This window comes from Sceloporus occidentalis, unplaced genomic scaffold, assembly GCF_023333645.1.
Source record: "Sceloporus occidentalis isolate IW3139 unplaced genomic scaffold, rSceOcc1.0.p SCAF_7, whole genome shotgun sequence".
Taxonomy (NCBI): domain Eukaryota; kingdom Metazoa; phylum Chordata; class Lepidosauria; order Squamata; family Phrynosomatidae; genus Sceloporus; species Sceloporus occidentalis.
In genome coordinates, this window is record NW_028316987.1 from 13,228,009 (window position 1) to 13,248,896 (window position 20,888).

General features: G+C 40.8%; 1 protein-coding gene across 4 annotated transcripts; it reads right to left on the reverse strand.

Annotated features, from left to right (window-relative positions):
- Positions 1-271: 271 nt before the first annotated feature.
- LOC149309213 (7-methylguanosine phosphate-specific 5'-nucleotidase-like) lies at positions 272-15,398 on the reverse strand. 4 transcript variants are annotated; one of them, XM_089531977.1, is made up of 10 exons: positions 15,250-15,398; positions 12,441-12,488; positions 12,241-12,341; positions 10,688-10,757; positions 9,700-9,746; positions 7,806-7,891; positions 6,600-6,689; positions 4,879-5,041; positions 3,233-3,433; positions 272-1,461 (listed from the first exon to the last, which is right to left on the reverse strand). In XM_089531977.1, the coding sequence occupies exons 3-10, from the start codon at positions 12,280-12,282 to the stop codon at positions 1,327-1,329; spliced, it is 834 nt and encodes a 277-aa protein (XP_089388103.1). In that variant the 5' UTR covers positions 12,283-12,341; positions 12,441-12,488; positions 15,250-15,398; the 3' UTR covers positions 272-1,326. The 4 variants fall into 4 exon arrangements, with proteins under 4 accessions (XP_089388103.1, XP_089388100.1, XP_089388099.1 ...); XM_089531974.1 differs by lacking the exon at positions 12,241-12,341 and having other exon boundaries at positions 12,390-12,488; positions 15,250-15,395; XM_089531973.1 differs by lacking the exons at positions 12,241-12,341; positions 15,250-15,398 and adding an exon at positions 14,091-14,242 and having other exon boundaries at positions 12,390-12,488.
- Positions 15,399-20,888: the final 5,490 nt, after the last annotated feature.

Below are 20,888 nucleotides of genomic sequence, written 5' to 3' on the forward strand. Positions count from 1 at the left end.
ATCAACAACTTCACAGGACCTAGAATTTTTGAGAAAAATAACATGGGGTTCAAAACTTATTTTAAATCTGTACTTTCATTTTCAAAGATTAAGTACCTTTGGAGAGAGTTTATGGTAAGTAACTTTTTATTTTACATTGGAAAGTCCTTGTTAAGACGTCCTAGCTCTCAGATGTTGGTTCAAACATATCTTCCTTGCATAGTGCGGCAATTTTTATTTTAAGAGGGAAAAATCATATTAAGCCAGACAAGCAAAATACAGACACAAAACATTCAAAATAAGAAATTTATTCTATTATCTTTTCACATGTCTTTTGAATATAAAAGCAACTCAGTTTTGTTGGGTCTTGTGAGAAAAGTTTATGTTGGTCATTTATAGTTTTAAAAACGCTTTTGAAACTGAAGGGTGATATTTTATAAAACCAAAATATGACACAGAAGTCCAAAACATTTTTGCTTGTGCAAAGTACATCTTAGGATGCACTCTGCTTACATTAATGGGATAAACTGATCTCAGTTATTTGCAACTCATACAAGAACATCCATTAACATCCCCTCTGTTCTCTTGCTAGTGAATATTCTTTGGACTCTCCAAAATCAAAAAGCCAAGTGGATTTTTTGTTTCTAATAATTAAAGTTAAAATGATTTGCCGCACATTTGAACTGATGTTTGAAGAGTAAAACTACCTAACTGCTGACATGCGCCAAACTCACTTTGCACATGCCCTGTCTAAATCACTAAAGGCTCTCCAAACAAGCAAGATTCTAAATAGCTTGTTTGGCAGGAAGACTACAGCAAAGATGTTTTACTAAGCATTCCCCAAGTCAGTTCCTCTCACAAAAATCCACACCTTCAAATTTATCCAGCTGGTTTCAGAGAATAACATCTATCTTTTTAGATCACTGCCTTATGCCTGTGACACCACCGTTCATTTTAAGATTATTTTTGTTTTAAGTACTGTAGGTGGAGAGAAAAGGCTTACAAATGACCCACACATTATTTTCCTCTAAAGAATTTTTAAGGATTGTGTTGCTTTAAGAATCCTGACTGTTGGCTGTTCCCTTCTCCACTTTGGTCAGCAAAGAAAATGTATACATGATGAGTCTATACTCTTTGCATGGTACAGCTGCAATTTGGTTTTAATCATGGATGTGGAAGTTGAGAGAACAGAATATATGTAAACTTGGCCCACTGTGAATTCTGTGATTCTGAGAATGACAAGAACAGTGAGAGTTTAATATGTGTCTGAAACATAACAAGTGATGAACTAAAGGACACACAGATGCATACAGAGAGGATCTCCCTTTTCCTAAAGACAGCTTATTGTCAAGGGTAATGGGTTGGTGTGGACTGGGTTTGAGCAAGGATGAAGTTAAGGATGCCATTTGCTACGTCCAATGTTTCATCTTTCTCCAACACAATATCATAGGACTCGATGTACTTCCCCCGCTGTTCTTCCACCTGCATGGAGGGAAAATTAGAAGGACTTATAAGACTGGCCTCAAACAGGACATTAAAACCTGCATGGTGTGTGTGTGTGTATTACTATTACAGTGCTGCTCCTGAGAAACCTGGAAACATCCCTGAAAGATAGTTTGCTAGCCATTGCTGATTTTTTCCCTGTAGTGTTCTGATGCAAGGGAATGCTTTGAATACTTTAAGGTCTCACACTATCCACAAGCTTATTTGAACACATGGTCAGGCATTTTGTTAGTGACATATGTGCGCATAAGGACAGCAATGTCATATTTTCTTCTGGCCATCTTGTAGTTCAATCCCTATATCCATCCACTCAGAAGTTAAGTTTCAACAATTCAAGTGGACTTATTCTAAGGTAAGCTTGTGTAAGACTGCAGCATTAAAACAATTAAAACTGATTAATCAGAAGGCAAAGATTTTCACAACATGAGCTTCTTCCTTGTTAATGCCGCAGTGGCATGGGCAACTTTAGCGAATTCCAGGTTTAGGCTTTTTTTCTTTTCTTTTCTTTTTTTGTCATTATGACCTTCTGGGTCCACTTGAAATGCCAACAAATGAAACAAAACTGAAAGTTTTGGATGTCAACTTCTGGTTTTGAAAAAAAGGGGTTAAGGAGAGATTAAAACAAATGTTAAGCCAGTGCAGGGGAGGGTGAGACCAATTTAAAGGTGAATCACAGATCCTGAAATCTAGGAGAGACAACTTGCTCTTTTGAACAGAAAAAGGACAGTCCAGAGATGGGGTCTCAAACAGCTTCTGGGTACCACACATGATCCATGGCACAGTGCCCAGCAGGGACTGTTAAAATGTGACAATCGTAGCAATATGCCAGAGATTGCATACAGCCTTCTCAGCATGAATTATCCAGGGTATATCTATTATTTTCAGTGTTAACTTTCATCAACTACCTTTTGCTACTCCAAGACATTGTGGCAGAAAATCCCATACTCTCACAGTACTAATTAACTAATTAAAACCCAATGTGATCCAATAGGAAACTCCCCTATGTCAGTCCATTCTCAAGTTCTCTCACGTGGGGAACTTGAACATTTTTCATTCCAGTATGCCAGGGACTGGTACCAAATTTGTGCCCCTTAGCTATAATTGTTTCTTACTTTTTTGGAAGCTTGCCAGTGCCCAGAAGGGGATGGCTTGTAGACCACCACTTTGGGAGACGATGTAAAAGAAACAGTTCTGGGCTTGTAAACTAGAATTTCCCAGTAAAGAGTAGTTCCTATTTACTGCATTCACACTCTGTCACTGGGGTTTTTCAGCTTTTCAGTCAGCTTACCATGTGCCTTTAACATCACTTTGATCTTCAGGAAACAACAAGTTAATAATATGAATCTTCATGGTTTGCTTGTTAATTTCTGCAGACCAAGCTGTTGTTAACAGTACTATAACAGGCCATAAGATTTTTTGTTTGTTTGTTTGTTTGTTAGCTGTCAGCCTTCATGGCACTGTGACTATAAAAGTGATTTAAGCAGCTTGCCTCAAATATCATGTTGGGAACTGTGTTACTACCTGTGAAAGTAGGTGCCAGCAGCTCAGGTAAGCAATATAGCAGGGTAAAGGTGAACAGTATGCAGATGGGCTGGGACAGCGCTCCTTTCTTTCTTTGTCCTTGGGCAATTGCTCCAGTTGCCACTCCCACCCAAAGTAGTCCTGCATGGCACTCCAGATCTTCTACCTGAAATGGCTCTTTCACCTCTCCATAGGGCAGGATGTTTTCCCATTCAGTATCTCAACTCACCCTGTCATTCAAGAAGCCAACCCGGAGAATATTTTCTACATCGGCAACTCCATCTGCCATACTGAGGTCACCCATGGAATCTCCAAGGAGTAAGATGTTTGTCCTTGTGCACAGTTGCTGGAAATACTCTGTATCCTTCAGGACTGTATTGTTCTTGTTGTAGATGTGGATGAGGGGCCCTCTGAAACCTTGCAGGACTCCCTGTAAGGAGGACACAGAGGCAATTTGATGGTTTTGGATAAGAGACAGCAGAATTTTGGCAGACCTTTCCCCACCCTCTCTCTGGTAAGCCACTATTATTTCAGTTTCTTAAGAAAGAGACCTGAGACTAAGAAAATATAGGACCACACACAGCTAAGAGGAATTTAAATTTTATCTTCTTGGTCCTCATTGTTTTAAAAGTCAGTATACAAAATTGTTCACCATATAAATTGGTGCACTGCTGATACTATATGCAGTGCTTCCTTCCATAATCTAGAAGCTGGGACTGGTGACAGGAGCTCACTCCATCATGTGGAACTTGAGCCTCAAACTACTGACCTTACAATCATCAGAATCTGTGTCTTAATCATTTACATCCACTGAAATCAAGCACAATTCTTATTTTGGATTGTGGCTGATAATGGATTGGTCTTTCTGTAGGTTTCTGAGAGTTTATGGTGTTATAGGTCCAGTTCTACGCACGTCCACCTCATATGCTTGCACTCCACAGTATCATCTATCTGTATAATCTCCAGTCGACTGTTTTCCATTTTGTGGTTAAACAGTGGTGGATATACTATTTAAGAATGCAGGCGGGGGTTTGTATGACTGAGTACTCCCCCAAACAAAAATCCTCTCCACAAAGAAAACTGTGTAGGGGGTGTAGTCTGACTTTCTCTGTGACATCCAGTTTTTTACACAATGACTCTATTTTTATTTCTTTTTTAATGGGGGGGGGGTTGATTTGGTGGTAACTGGTACAACCCAGTTCCATCTGTTTCCACCTCAGTTAGAACTAGGCCCTTGTAATTCAATCCAATCACTAGCTCCAAAATTCTAGCCATCCTGGCCTAGATCAGGAGAGGGCAACTGTGGAAGACCAGGGGGCAACTTTAGCTCCTAGGAGAACTTGAAGGACCACACTGCCATCACAACCTTTGTGAAAATTTATTTGAAAAAATCAAATTTGTTTGCCTCCAATGCCCTCTAGGCGACTTGGGGGAATTGTTTTTAGGGGGCCTGAGCCATTTCAGGCCAAGGAGAGGCCTTTTTAAAACAAGAAATGAGTGGAAGCCACTTCCTGTTTGCTTCCTGGGTTTTATTTTTATTTTATTGAGAAAGAGGCCACTCCTGGGCCTCACTGGCCTGGGGGCCTCTAGAGGGTATTTAGGGACATTTGGGAGCAAACAGAATTCTCATGCATTTTTTTTTTTTAAATTCTTGAGAGCCCCGGGGGCTACAAAAACAGCCCTGGAGGTCATACTTTGTCCACCTCTGGCCTAGATTATTCTAGGTTAACCCCAAAAGACACAGAGTTGCTTTCTATTTCACTTCCCTTTAACATTAGCAGGTGGGGCATCTTTTTCAACCACTTTCCTAGTGCCCAGAAGGTGTTTCCATGCCAAGGAAGATGGGGTTATAGAAGAGAGACAGACTCAACTCACACTGTCATCAAAGTCCATATAGTTGGAGACAACATTGACATTAGGATGGAATGCACCAGCCTGGCGGATTATCTCCTCTAGCACGTCACCCACCCCTGCCGAGAAGATGAACAGAGGAATTCTGTTCTGATGAAGCTGGTCAAAGAAAATGTTGAAGCCATCCCTAAAGTACAGCAAGAAGAAGGAAAAGAAGAAACATAATGTTTAGCTCAAGTGTGGGTATCATAGAGCCTATGAGATTCACACAGCACTCTGGGTAGGGGTCTAGTGCAGCCCTTGGGATCCCTACCAGCTTCCAATATTCTCATCCCAAACTTTTCAACCAATTATTTTCTCCCAAAGTAACATTCAATCTGGGTAGATAATGTTGTGTTGAAGTGTCCCTCCACCCATGAAACAATGGCTCAGTTTAAAAAAAACAACTCTGAATCATGTAACATCTCTTCTGGTCATCCAAAATGGTCACCACAGCAGCTCCAGGGCCTCCAAATTATGAGGTATGGCCTTCCAAACCCTGAAGCATACCCAGTCCTGATTTAGTTGAAAAAGTCAAACACATGAGGCTATTTGCAAAATCTGGTGAACCAAAGCTAGTAAAAGGTCCAGAAGACTAACAGGCCTAGCATTGTGAATTTTAATGAACCACCCAAGAAATCCACTTCAGATATGATGTACTGTGCCTGTGATTCCTGGCCTTTCCCCCCTTTTTGTAACCAAATGAAATTTTTGACTCTGGTTATTTGTCCTAACTTAATTTATTGCTTCCACTGAAGCTTCTGTACTACATTTCTCAGTTTATTGACTTCTTGGAGAGCCAGCACAAAGTGGGGGAAGAGGAGGGAACAACAGGCCACCCCACCACCCCAGGAAAGAGATGTGTAGTGCCTCCTGCTGCTGTGTGGACTTGCTGCTTGCTATCTACATGCTCCATCTCACCTGGTGAACTGCTGGCCTCATACTACTTCCTGCCAGGACTAGGCTCCAGGTACCCAGCCAGGAACACCTGTTCCCCTTGCAGAGCGGATAACAGCTGGGTGCCTGGTGCAGCGCGCCGGCCACCAAAGCGGCATGATACCCCCCCTTTGGGGGAGCCATTTCGTGGGGAACAAGGACAAGGGCCAGTTCATTTGGCTGGTAGGGGAGAGTATATTTTAATATAATTAACTTAACCGTATTTTGATTATTTAATTAAGGTAAGGGGGTGAATTTTTAGTTGTGTATTTCTTATGTAACTGTTTATGCATTGTTGTAAACTGCCTTGATCTGTTGGAAAGGCGGTATATAAATAAAATTATTATTATGTTTATTATTATTATATTTATTATTATCATCATCATTTATTTATATCCCTCCTTCCTCCCAGTACAGAGACTCAAGTCTGCTAACAAATCTAAAACAGTCCAAGTTAAAACACTATATAAAACATGCAAAATACCAAATAATAATAATAATAATAAATAAAATTAAACAATGCAAACAATTAAAAACATTACATTATTAAAATTTACATTTACCAAAGCTGGCCAAATTCTTTATCAACAAATAGCTTCACTGAGAGTAAAGTTCACTGTTATGTGTATGGCAGCAACTCCACACACTTTAATTGCCAGTGTAGAATTCTACCTTCTAACAACAAAGAATCTGCAAAGGATTAAAGGAAAGAAAGAATAACTATTTCCCCGTTCAAACTCTACTGTGGACCCAACTACTATCTCTCATACCTGAGCATGACATCTGACTCTCTCACCATCTCAGCAATGTCACTTTTCAGAATTCTCTGCTGGGTCAGGAGATTGTGAGCCTTCGTCCACCTGGAAGATATTGCTGCTATCAATTCTTGTTGGATGCACTAATTTCAGGAAAAAGGGGTAAGGGGTAACCCAAATTCTAACTAGAGAACTTTACAGGGATCTAAAGGCCTGATATTCTATTGTTATCTCTTTCTCAGGATAGGAAATCTGCAGGATAACCTCAGTGGGTTGTGACCCTCATGCTGCTAAGAAATAATGAGAATAAATGCATGAAAATTTCATCCAGCCCAGCACATTGCCTCAGTTGGTACAGCAAAACAATACAAACAATCCTTAGTTCCACCAGCTTTGTAGGCATGTCTGGTGGAAATACAGGAGGGCTTTCTTGGTAGCTGCCCCTAGGCTCAGAATTCCCATCCACAAGAGTCTGGTTCTAGGCCCCACTGCAGATGGTAAAAAATATAGACTATTATGCCCTATATTGTTTAGTTGTACAGGTAGTGCCGTGCGTGCATATGCGTCAGCATGTCTGTGTACACAAATTACTGTTGAATAATATGGGGCCTTGTGGTCCATGGGCAATCAAATCATTGGATTGCCAGCCTACTGAAATGGAGGGACTACTGTAAAATATATTCTCACCTGATTTAAAATTGGAAGAACCCTTCAGTGTTATACCTGAAAGAGTCTGGAGGACTTCAAATGAGCTCATTGCCAGTTCTGATACATTAATCACTGTTCTGGATGTGACTCCCTTCCAGGGGTCGACAATTTTGCCTTCTCTGTTAAGTCAGTATGAAATGAATAGGCCAACAACACCCCAACTGGCACAGCAATTTACTCACTTCACCCTGGATGATAATGTTCAGAATGATGTCTGTCTAGAACAGAATCATACAGAGATGTACCTCTATGTATGGGTGTTTTGGTCTTCTGGAGCCTTTATTTTATCTCCTTAGCATTCTCTCTAATTGGCACATGTCTGATAACAGCAGTCCTAAATATCAATACTCACCATTTAACATGGTTAACACTGGTTTGGAAGGCTGTTCTTAACTGTCAGAATAAAAACTGTGCTTAGGTGCCTCAGTCCAATGGGGTAGGAGTGTTCTGTCATAGAAGAACTTAATCTTTCTCTCCATTAACAAAGTTATATCTACTGGTATGAATGCTCACCATTCTACCATGAGAGGCAGTTTGTCTTCCACAGTTCTGTATGGATCAATTTCAATAGGATAGTAATAGTGGAGCAGATCTTTTAGCTGGAATATTTGAGAGAATCAACAAAGAGAAGGAGAATGTTTAGCTTGCTAAAAGGTTAAAAACAGATTTCAAGATGTAGATTTTCAAAAACAGAATTACAACACCTGACAGCTTAAATATTGTGGGTTTCTGGTTAGAACTGGACAACCACCTTGCTTAATCTGATCCTGTTGTTATACAAGAATGGGATACTTATTTTACCATGGTTGTGCAGTCACCACTGAAAGGACTTTTCTTCAGCACCTGTGAGCTTTATAGGCCTTATCAATGATTCAAAAAGCAGGAACTGATGCTGTTGTTCAAATCCTGGTAAACTCAAATGAGTAGCATTGTTCCTTCAAAAAACCTGGCCTTAAATCAGTTTAATACTTTCAGGGTTCAAATTTTCCACAACATGCATTCCACAACATGCAACATGCATTCTCTCTCTCTCCTTCCCTCTCCCTCTCCCCCCCCCCCGTCTCTCTCTCTCTCTCTCACACACACACACACTATATTATATACACACACACATATAATAATATATAAAAGGTAAAGGAGTGTTCTATCATAGAGTGTTTTATCTTCTGGCAGGCTTTCCCAGACTAGCCTTTCAGTGGCCTCCCATCAATTGCCCCTCAATTGTCCCTGCTTAGTTTATAATTAAAATCTATTTTTATTATGGATGGGAGGGTTTATGGGTTATGATGGTTTACTGTATTTTAATGTTGTTTTATTACTGTTAGCCACTTCAATCTGCTTGGAAAGGCGGGATATAAATAAATTATTATTATTATTATTATTATTATTAAAGGTATTCCCTGTTGACAAGGTTGTCAAGTCGTGTCCGACCATAGGGGGCAGTGCTCATCTCCGTTACTAAGCCAATGAGCCAGCGTTGTCAGAGACAATAATATATGCTATATATGTTGTTGATGATGGCCTTGCATTTGCAAAATAGCAGTATTAAGAGTTGTGCCTCTATGTGACTGAAGACAAATCTTAGTCTGGCTTCAACAAATGAATGGACACTTGAAAGAGCTTCTGGTTCCCAGGTTAAAGGGAAAGCTGCTATTTCCAGGACTTTTGCTGAAACAGCATCAGAACCTGTGCTGGCATGAGAATTCCTGTCAGAAACATTAGCACCACCTACAGGATGGCTGCCAATCTACTGGAAAAAATAGAGATGTTCCTCTCTCTGTTGGAGTATGCAAAGTGGGTCAAATGGGATAAGGCTCTTTTGAATCTATCATTAAGTTCTAACATTTGAATCAGATGAACTAAAATTCAAAGTTATTTGATGTTTAATTTTCTTATTAAAAGAAAGATCCCAAAGATTTGATACTGTTTGACAGAAGAACACACTGCCTTGGACAGTGGTGGAGTCTCCTCCTTTGGAGGTCTTTAAACAGAGCCTGGATGGCCATCTGACGGGGATGCTTTAACTGAGAGTTCCTGCATGGCAGGGGGTTGGACTGGATGGCCCTTGCGGTCTCTTCCAACTCTATGATTCTATTATTCTAATAAATGTTGACCTGCCGGGAACAACTTTATTCAGAATCTAACTGATTATAAACTGCCTCTATTCATTAAAGCTTGATTAGATAATATTTAAAATAATTTTAAGACTTAATTTACATAGAATCATAGAACTGGAAGAGATCACAAGGGCCATTCAGTCCAACCCCCTGCCATGCAGGAACTCTCAATATAGAATCACAGAATCATACGGACTCTTTCAAATAAGGAATGGTTAAATGAAGACTGCAGGGAATGGAACTTTCCATTTATCTTACATATTAATACAGGTACATGAGACTATGCATACCTGTCTTCTGCCTTCTTCACTGATGATTCGGCTGTTATCTATGATATCTGAAGAGATATATAGGCAAACACATCATTTCTATAAATTCTCTTTCATGCATGCTTTCCTGCATACACACACAGACACATCAATGTCTTCTGTACAATTTCTTAAACAGTCTTGTACTTTGGAAGCTTACTCAGTTTCTTGACCCGAAAACAGCTTTATGTTTTCCAAAGTGTTTGATTTATTTGGACATAGAAAGCAAGCATCTAGCCCTTAAGGCTACAAATATAAGCATGGAGATGGTCACGATTAACTCAGCCGGGACAGAGAAGATGCTGGAAAAGATTTCTAAGAAACTAAACTATTTATTTATTTTCTCACAAAATGGGATTCAAGGCAGCTTAACTAACCTACATCTGTATCCTTCTCCATAAAGGAAAAGAAATTACATTCCATATGCAAAATTTGCCTTGCTGTTTCATTTATATAGATCACAGACATCAGCTTTCTTCACTCATAATTTTACATAAGTACCAGTTCTGGGAAAAGAGCAGGATACAAAATAATAATAATAATAATAATAATAATAATAATAATAATAATAATAATAATAATATACATTTTTAACCAAACATAAGTTATACACTCCACTAGTTATGTCCCTTGACTAAGGTGCAGCAATATCTCATTGTGAATTGTACCCTTCATCCATGACTGAGCAAGCTTCTCTTCTTAACTGCATTGCACCATCAGCCTATAAGAAACTCAAAAGCCTGGAAGGAAATGAGAAGCCTTTTCCAAGAGGAAAAGATAAATGAAGAAAAATTTAAAAATGAAACAAAGGCAGAGATGATCTAGAGTTCATTTGTAGGAAAGGAATGAAGTCATGGCCTAAATGTGAGAATGTCTGCAACAAAAGAAAATGAACATCAAGGAGAATAGCAAGGAGAAGAGATAAAATTGAAAACTGCTCAAGAGTCAAAAGGTCAGAAATTGGACTCACTGTGTGAAGTAGGGCAACGCTTTCCATTGAACCCAAACCGAGTCAGTGTCATGTCAAAATCAGAAATTACCTGGAGAGAATAGGGAGGAGGAATGAAAATTTCTCAACTCCACATGGTCTTTTTCATAAACAAAAAAGTTTGTGTCACTGCAAATTAGTCAGTCATTTGTTGCTGTCACTAGATGCAGAGCTTCAAAATGTTACTTTTCTGCTCTCCCTTCCTCTCTCCTTCTAAACAAATGATAGCTAAGATCACTAAGACAGCATTGGATAAGAAGCTTCTAAACCATTACATACTTCTTTGGCATCACCTGGCTCACAGAGTTGTTCTGTATGAAGAAAAAAGGATATCTCCATATACTTTCTTTCATTTGGAATGTGGATGAAGTGTGATATAGCAAACATAATCATCTTCTAAATATGTATAAAATGTATATATTTATACAAATATACAGCAAATTATAGCATGGTAGTATAGAATATCACAAACTGTACCTTTTACTTATAGACATAAACACCTTCCTGTGAATTTTAACCACATTTATTTGGAGATTAATGCACAGTGAACCATTCTCAGGACCTGGTTGAGCCTAGTTTGACTATCTTGTCCCATTTTGTCTCTTTATATTTTGTCTAATAAAAAGTTCTGGAAACTGAAAAGCTTGCACAACATTTTATTAATGCTTACTTGGCCCTTAACATTGATTTTGAAAGTCTTTCTTCTGGCTAATATAACTATTTGTGCTTATTTTAAAAGAAAGATTGTACAAGAAAAGAGGGGGGGAAATCCTCATATACAGTTGGCCCTCCACATTTATGGTTTTGACTTTTGCAGAATTGATTATTTGCGGTTTTCATTAATAGGTTCTATCTAGGAATTTCCAAGTCCTCCAGTATAGTTCTGCTTGATGTTGACCATAGAGTTTTGCTGGAGAACCTAGAAGTTCTTAGAGAAAAGACTTCTCTAGGCATTTGTAGGTCCTCCAGCATGATTCTGTGATGAGCATCAGACAGATGTTGACCACAGAGTTGCACTGGAGGACCTTGTAAGCCTCTCTGATAGCTTTTAGGACTGAAGGGCAGGGTATAAATGCCATAAATAAATAAAATAATTATTTTAGGTAAAAAGAATAGTATTTTTTTATTAGTGGTTCTTCCACATTCATGGGGGTCTTTGACCCCTAATCCCAACAAATGTGGAGCGGTCAATCTCTCTCTCTCTCTTTCTCTCTCTCTCTCTCTCTCTCTCTCTCTCTGTGTGTGTGTGTGTGTGAGTAAACCCAAAACTGAGACAGAGAATGAGGGGGGGAAATGTTGGGTTGAGTAATTCAAAACTGATCTGTGAAACAACCAGACTATTTATTTGCCTAGAACTGCAAGTTTTATATTTGCAAGTAAATTTAGCTTGTGACTAACAATGCACAGTTAATTTGGCAAGCAACATTATTCCATTCCATATTTTATTTTAAAGTACCCATAAGTGATCGCCAGTATCTAGCAGCACTGTTTAGTATGGACATGACTAGTATATTCAAGACAACAGTGGCATTTACATAGTTCAGAAAGCAAAAAATGTGTCCATAGGCATGTTTCATCTTCCTCTGTTATTTTGCCTTGGTTACTGAAACCTTCTTGATCATGTATATGGCAACCTCTGAAATGAAAAGAAACACACATAACTATGCACCAGAAGAATACATACCTGAAGTCTTCCTGCCCCACCTTTTCTGAGCAATGAAATTATATTTTTTACTTTTTCAGGATTCTTCATCCGGACAGTCGCATTCTCCAATTCAGGTACCTGGCGAATGAAAGACAATATGAGCTATACTTTTGGTGTTTTCAGTTCTATTTGTTTAAATTTATATCCTGCATAAAAGGAGGCTAACAACATACGAATATAAAATGAAAGAAAATGTAAATTAATTCAGCACAAAAAATAAGATTCATTTTGGGTTACAGCTGATGTACAACAAACTAAAACATTTGTGATTTGGATTCGTTTTTGACATGCATTAAGACAAATCACTCTTAGTTTAACTACCACCTCTCCTCCACCACAATACAGGGATAAAACATGTGTTGGTTAGTTGTTGCAAGGATTATATTATGATGATAATAATGTATGTGAAGTCCCTTGAATACCAGAAAACATATGTGAACAATACTGTTGTTATTTGGTGTAAAGTTGACTTATGGCAACCTATCAATGAGAAACCTCCAAGTGGCCAGATTGTTGACTCTATTGCTCAGATGTTGCAAATTCAGGATCATGGCTTCCTTGATTAAATCAATCCACCTGTAGTACGGTCTTCCACTTTTCCTATTGCTTTCTGCTTTTTTGAGAATTATTGTATTTTTCAATGAGTTACATACATCATTTCATGGCATATGCAAAGCACAACAGTTTTGGATTAGTCATCTTGGCTTCTAGTGAGACTTCAGTCTTGATTTGCTCTGGAACCCATTCATCTGTCATTTTAGCTGTCCCTGGTATCCAAAGAATTCTCCTCTAGGAGTTGATTTTCTTCCTGACAGCTTTCTTCACTGTCCAACTTTTGCAACCATACACAGAAATCAGAAATACTATGGCACAGATGATTCTGACTTTGATATTTAAATATACAGTGAGCCCTTCGTATCCACTAGCATTTGGTTCCAGGACCCTCCATGGATAACCAACTCTGTGGATGCTCAAGTCCCATTAAATACAATGGCTTAAATGGTGCCCTTTATTTAAAATAGCAAAATCTAGGCATGGTTATTGGAATTTATAACGCAATTACGTACAATTATTCATGCAATTACTTGCCACTTATTTTCCCTTTATTTGCGGAATGCTTTAAATGCGCTTTAATCTCTCTTTAAAGCTGAAATTAGCCCCAGCCAGTGTGATAAACTCCACTGTTGACAACTCTCTCCCACCTCATCCCCATATTGCTCTGCTGCCTTGACAATGGCTGCATCCACACTGCAGAAATAATCCAGTTTGACACTGCTTTAACTGCCATGGCTCCATGCTATGGAACTCTGGGCGCTGTGGTTTATTGTGGCACCAGGGCAGAGCAGTGCAACAACAGACAACAATTCCCAGAATCCCATAGCATGGAGCCATGCTGGTTAAAGCAATGTCAAACCAGATTATTTCTGTAGTGTGGATGCAGTGAATGCTGTAGTGGTTCCAGGGCTCATGTAGTGGAAGTATCAGGACTCTGGACCAGCAGGGATCTTTTTGTTATCTGTCACTTTTCTCAATCTGTTCTGTTGCCTGTGGATAAATTATAATCCTCACAATATTTGGGACAGAAATGGTTCCCCCCCAACAACCTTATATTGTTGTGAGCCACCTCTGTTGTAATACTGTGTATGTGTGCATGCATGTTTGTGACACCCACTTACTCACACAATATAGACACACACAGATATGGGCCAACATAACTGCTTGCATGTTTGAACTCCTCTTGGGCAGGGTGACAAGATGTCCTAATAACCGCAATGGAGGACAAGGCACCGCAAAACGTAGGACATCCAAGACAAATGGAGCACGCTATGAAATAAGAATGAAATACTAATACAAATACAAATCCATGCTTCTTAATCATACTCAAAATGGACATGTCCTGAAAAAGAAGGACATCTGGTCATTTTGCCCAATAAGAGATGTAGCTATGGGGACTGTCACAACCATCTCCTGAATATCCAAGGCTGCATCCACACTGGAGAAATAACCTGGTTTGGCACTGCTTTAACTGCCCTGGCTCTCTGCTATGGAATTCTGGGAGTTGGAGTTTGTTGTGGGCCCAGAGCGGAGCTAACCTAAGCCACTTTTTTGCTAGATCCCTTCTACTGATCTTTCTAGGGTCTTGCTTTACATAAAAACCATCCCTTCCTCTCAGTTTATTAAAGGTCCAAAGCACACTGCAGAAATAATCCAGTCTGAGACCACTTTAACCGCCTTGGCTCAATGTTAGTGAATTCTGGGAACTGTAGTTTTGTGAGACATTTAGCCTTCTCTGTCAGAGAGAGCTCTGGTGCCACAACAAACTACAATTCCCAAGATTTCTCTAGCACTGAGCCAGGGGGCAGTTAAAGTGGTCTCAAACTGGATTATTTCTGCAGTGTGTTTTGGTACCAGAGTCCCTGTGAAAACCATATACACACCCACCCACCAAAGTGGCTTTGCCATGGCCATCCTCTGAGGCTGAGAGAGTGTGACTTTTGCCCAATGGGTTTCCATGGCTGTGCCAGGATTTGAACCCTGGTCTCTCAGTCACAGGAGGGTCCCTTTAGAGCCCTTTTTTGGCCTTTGAGGCTGAGAGTGTGTGACTTGCTCAATGAAGGGTTTCCATGGCGACGACCGTGGAAACTCAAAGCAACCTTGGCCGAAGTCACACTCTCTCGGCCTCAGGGGATGGCAATGGCAACCTTCCTTGAAGAAACCTTGCCAAGAACCCCCCCGCCCCCAAGCCATAGGGACACGCCACAACAACGCACACACACACACACACTTCCCCTCAGAGCCCAACATCCGGGTCACTACTAATCAGGCTCCCTTCACTCACCATAATCTCCCCTCAAAAGAGGCTCGTTTTCGCCCCTTGAAGCCGGGAATGGAGACAGTAAAAGAAGGAAAAGAGGAGAGATGGAGGAGAAGAAGGAGGAGGAGAAAAAGGAGGAGGCAGGCTTTGCCTGGGCTGGCCTTCAAAGGAACCTCCTCCTTTCCCCCCCTCATAGTTTTTGCCTCTGGTCCCACAACAAACGACCATTCCCAGAATTCCATAGCCTTGAGCCATCATGTCAAAACGGTTTATTTACACTGTGTGGACGATCTTTATTAATACATTCATTAAAATACAACTTTTTCCTTGTGTTCTTTCATTATTCTCTTTACTTTCCCTTCCCTCACCTCCCTACCCCTTATATTGTTAACTCATATACGCTCATCCCTCCATATTATTTGCGACTTTGATATTTTCAGATTTGATTAATATGTTCTCTCTAGGAATATCTAGGTCCTCTGGCACAACTCTATGGTCAACTTTAACCGAAAGTTGTAGTAGAGGATCTAGGGATTCCTAGAGAGGACACTCTGCTAGGCATTTGTAGCTCCTCCAGCACAACTCTATGGTCAATGTCTGGCAGAGGGTGACCACAGAGTTGCACTGGAGGACCTAGAGATTCCTAGAGAGGACACTCTGCTAGGCCTTTGAAGCTCCTCCAGCATAACTCTATGGTCAATGTCTGGCAGAGAGTGACCACAGAGTTGCACTGGAGGACCTGGAGATTCCTAGAGAGGACACTGCTAGGCCTTTGAAGCTCCTCCAGCATAACTCTATGGTCAATGTCTGGCAGAGAGTGACCACAGAGTTGCACTGGAGGACCTGGAGATTCCTAGAGAAGACACTCTGCTAGGCCTTTGAAGCTCCTCCAGCATAACTCTATGGTCAATGTCTGGCAGAGAGTGACCACAGAGTTGCACTGGAGGACCTGGAGATTCCTAGAGAGGACACTCTGCTAGGCCTTTGAAGCTCCTCCAGCATAACTCTATGGTCAATGTCTGGCAGAGAGTGACCACAGAGTTGCACTGGAGGACCTGGAGATTCCTAGAGAGGACACTCTGCTAGGCCTTTGAAGCTCCTCCAGCATAACTCTATGGTCAATGTCTGGCAGAGAGTGACCACAGAGTTGCACTGGAGGACCTGGAGATTCCTAGAGAGGACACTCTGCTAGGCCTTTGAAGCTCCTCCAGCATAACTCTATGGTCAATGTCTGGCAGAGAGTGACCACAGAGTTGCACTGGAGGACCTGGAGATTCCTAGAGAGGACACTCTGCTAGGCCTTTGAAGCTCCTCCAGCATAACTCTATGGTCAATGTCTGGCAGAGAGTGACCACAGAGTTGCACTGGAGGACCTGGAGATTCCTAGAGAGGACACTCTGCTAGGCCTTTGAAGCTCCTCCAGCATAACTCTATGGTCAATGTCTGGCAGAGAGTGACCACAGAGTTGCACTGGAGGACCTGGAGATTCCTAGAGAGGACACTCTGCTAGGCCTTTGAAGCTCCTCCAGCATAACTCTATGGTCAATGTCTGGCAGAGAGTGACCACAGAGTTGCACTGGAGGACCTGGAGATTCCTAGAGAGGTGTCCTCTCAGGTAAAAACATGGCATTTTTGTTATTTGCGGTTTTCGGGGGTCTTGTGTCACTAACCCTAAGGACTCTGAAGGGACAAGTGTAGTTGTAACTTCCTTTACAGCATTTACTCATATATTCCTCATTCTTTCTCTGTTTCCATCTCCACCTCACTTTTCTTTACATATATATATATATATATATATATCTTATATTTTAGACTATGTACATTTCTGTAGTCTTATTCTTCTCCATTCGTAAGAAATTTATAATCCAGCTGTATACATAATACATTAGTCATTCATGTTGTAATCATTTCATAATCAGTTATGAGACCATCTCTTTTTACAGAACTTCAATAATGGATCCCCTATCTGTTCTTCTTTAACTACCGTAATTAATCTCTTATCAACATTGTTATTTTATCAATTTCAATAACATTCTAGGGCTTTTAAAAGCCATTCATCAATATTTGGGATTTCTGGCTCTTTCCAGCGTTTTGCAAATGTCATTCCTGCTGTTGTCAACTTTTAAGTCATTCAAGGCCAGGGCAATTTGTTGTCCTTTGAGGACACCATTCCTTCCTCCCGGGTGAAGTTGACCTCCTGTTTAGGACTGATAAGCTGCCCTTTTCTCGCCTTCCTATCTCAACATTTTTTAAAAAATGTTATCTATATATAAAATACAAACTTCTCTTCAGTTACTACACTCTTACAATCACAAAATTCATACTTTACCACTACACTCTTAAATTGCCTAATCACTAAATTATAACATTTACAATATCTTCTATAATTCAATATTAATAACTACAAATAACAATGTTGATGTTTTGTTGACTAAACTTCCTTAGTTTTCTTAAAACTGAAACCTCACTATAGCCACTGTTTTATATGTGAATTTTTGTGGATTTGTGAATTTTAAGTATGTTTTAATTTTAATCTGTTTAATTGTATTTTAAGGTGGGGTGGGAATGATGGTTTGGGTATGTATATTTTAATGTTGTAAGCCTCCCTGATTGCATTTCATAGAAGGGCAGGATATAAATAATGATGATGATGATGATGATGATGATGATGATGATGATGATAACAACAACATAAAGCCTATCACTACAACATAAGCATTTTTTTGTCTTTGATTTGTCCCCTTCAAAGTATTTCATCAAGATTTCCTTGGCACAATTCCGTGTTTCAACTACTGGTATTTTTTCTAATGTTCTATCTCATAATGGAGTATATCACACAGAGCTTTTTGCGGATTTTCCAGCTCATTTCCGACGTGACTGCACTTCCAACGATGCGCATTCATGTCATAACGTGAATGTGTTATCAGACGCCATTCCTTTCTATGGGAGCCCCTTGTGAGGTGCTTCCGCAGTGATTCCAAAGTGACCCCTCATTTTGGTAAAACCGGAAAAAAGTGACTTCACAGAATTCGCTTCCAGGATCACTTCGATTGCACTTTGAATTGATCTGGTGTGGAAAACCACTCCGATGTCACCCCCTCTTGGCCCCCTGCATTCTGCTCCATCATCCCCCTCCTCCTCCTTCATGCCATCTCGCCCCCTGTGCCACCCTGCAACCCATTCCATCATCCCCATCATCCTCTGCCTTCTCCTGCATCCCGATTCTGGCCTCAGGGACCCCTAGCGACCTATCCCATCATCTCCTGCCTTCTCCTGCATCCCAATCCTGGCCCCAGCAACCTATCCCATCATCCCCTCACTGCTTCTTCACCCCATGAAGGATGACAGCTAAGGAGCGGGCAGGGAAGGAGGACAGTGTCCAGAGCCTCACTGAACATGTGCAAGGGTGCCGATTCAAATCATTGAACTCTCCAGTGTGCACTCACTCCGCTTTGCTTGAATCCGCATCACGTGACTTGCTTGGAATAGAACTGACTTCGCTTCCCCCTAAATTCGGAAGGGCAACAGAAAGGCAACTAGCTGTGGTAAAACATCATGTTTTAACCTTAATTCGCATTGCTAGACAGGAGTGACTCTGGATCTGGTGTGAAAAAACATCACGCTTTGCACTGCTGGAACAGGAGTGACTGCTGATCTGAGCTGCAAACCCCACCACGTGTGATAAGGTCCAATGTCTCTCTTTCTTAACTCAAACTTGCTTTGTCATTTCCATTGCTTTTTGCAATAATCAGTTATCGGAAACCATTCTTCCTTTGTTTTTTCTATGTCCTTGTGATTTAACCACAAAGTTAATCTGTTCATATCTTGCTTGTCCAATACACTCTGTTCTGCTCTGGTCAGGCCCCATCTGGAATATTGTGTCCAGGTCTGGGCACCACAATTCAAAAAGGAAATTGAGAAACTGGAGCGTGTCCAAAGGAAGAAGGCGACTAAAATGGTGAAGGGTCTGGAAACCATGCCCTATGAGGAACGCCTTAGGGAGCTGGGGATGTTTAGCCTGGAGAAGAGAAGGTTAAGAAGAGATATGATGGCCCTGTTTAAATATTTGAATGGATGTCATATTGAGGAGGGAGCAAGCTTGTTTTCTGCTGCTCCAGAGACTAGGACCCAGAGCAATGGATGCAAGCTACAGGAAAAGAGATTCCAGCTCAACATTAGGAAGAACTTCCTGACAGTAAGGGATGTTCAACAGTGGACCAAACTCCCTCGGAGAGTGGTGGAGTCTCCTTCTTTGGAAGTCTTTAAGCAGAGGCTGGATGACCATCTGTCGGGTATGCTTTAACTGAGATTTCCTGCATGGCAGGGGGTTGGACTGGATGGCCCTTGTGGTCTCTTCCAACTCTACGATTCTATGATAATTTCATTAACCAGTCATCTATCGTTGGAAGTTCTGCTTTTTTCCCATAATTGTGCTATCATTATTCTTGCTGCTGAAGTCATGTACAGTACAGTAAAACTCTCCACCATTTCCTTTCTATGTCTGGGGGTAATATCTTTAGCATATTTAACAAATATATTTCTGGTCTTGATGGTGTTTTAAACTCTGGAAAGGAGGAAAACCATCAGGCTGTTGTTGGTGTGCAAAGGGCTCTTGAGGCTGCAGAAATAATCCACTTTAACTGCCAGGGTTCACTGTTATGGGGCTCTGGGAATTGTGCTCCGTTGTGACACCAAAGGCCTCTGATAGTGAAGGATAAATGTCTCACAAAACTACAATTCCCAGGATTCCTTAGCACTGAGCCAGGGCAGTTGAAGCAGTCTCAAACTGGATTATTTTTCCAGTGTGTTTTGGACCTGAAAAGCAGTGCTGAGACCTTTTTGGACGATAGCGCTGAGTGTGCCATAGAGTGCCATAGCATTGAGCCGGTAGGTCCAAAACACACTGCAGAAACAATCCAGTTTGAGACCGCTTTATATGCCCCAGTTCAGTGCTAGGGAATCCTGGGAATTGTAGTTTGTTGTTGTGGCACCAGGGCTCTCTGACAGAGGCGAAATGCCTCACAAAAATACAAGCCCATGAGTGCTATACCATTGAGCCATGCCAGTTAAAGCAGTCTCAAGACGGATTATTTCTGCAGTGCCAAGAAGCTGGTAACATGAATTTTGGTAGGTCCAAAACACATTGCAGAAATAATAGTTTGTCACTGCTTTAACTGTCAGGTCTCACTGCTGTGGGATTCTGAGATTTGTAGTTTGCTGTGGCACCAGAGCTCTCTGACAAGAGAAGGCCAAATGCCTCCCAAAAAAAACCAGAATCTCCAGATGCCATAGCACTGAGTTGTGGCAGTTTAAGCAGTGTCAAACTGGATTATTTCTGAAGTGCAGATGCAGCAAGTAACCCAATACTGTGGAATTCTGGGATTTTTAGTTTGTTGTGGCACCAGAGCTTTCTGACAAGTGAAGGCCAAATGCCTCACAAAACCACAATCTACAGAGTGGCATAGCATTGAGCTGTGGCAGTTAAAGCGCTGTCGAACTGGATTGTTTCTGCAATTCGGATGCAACCAAAAAGCTGGTAGCATGACTGACACCACCGAAATAATCCAGTTTGAGACTGCTTTAACTGCATAGGTTCAGTACTAGGAAATCCTTGGAACTCCCCTATGTGCTTTAGCTTCAAGAAAAAGTACATGGCCAAGTGC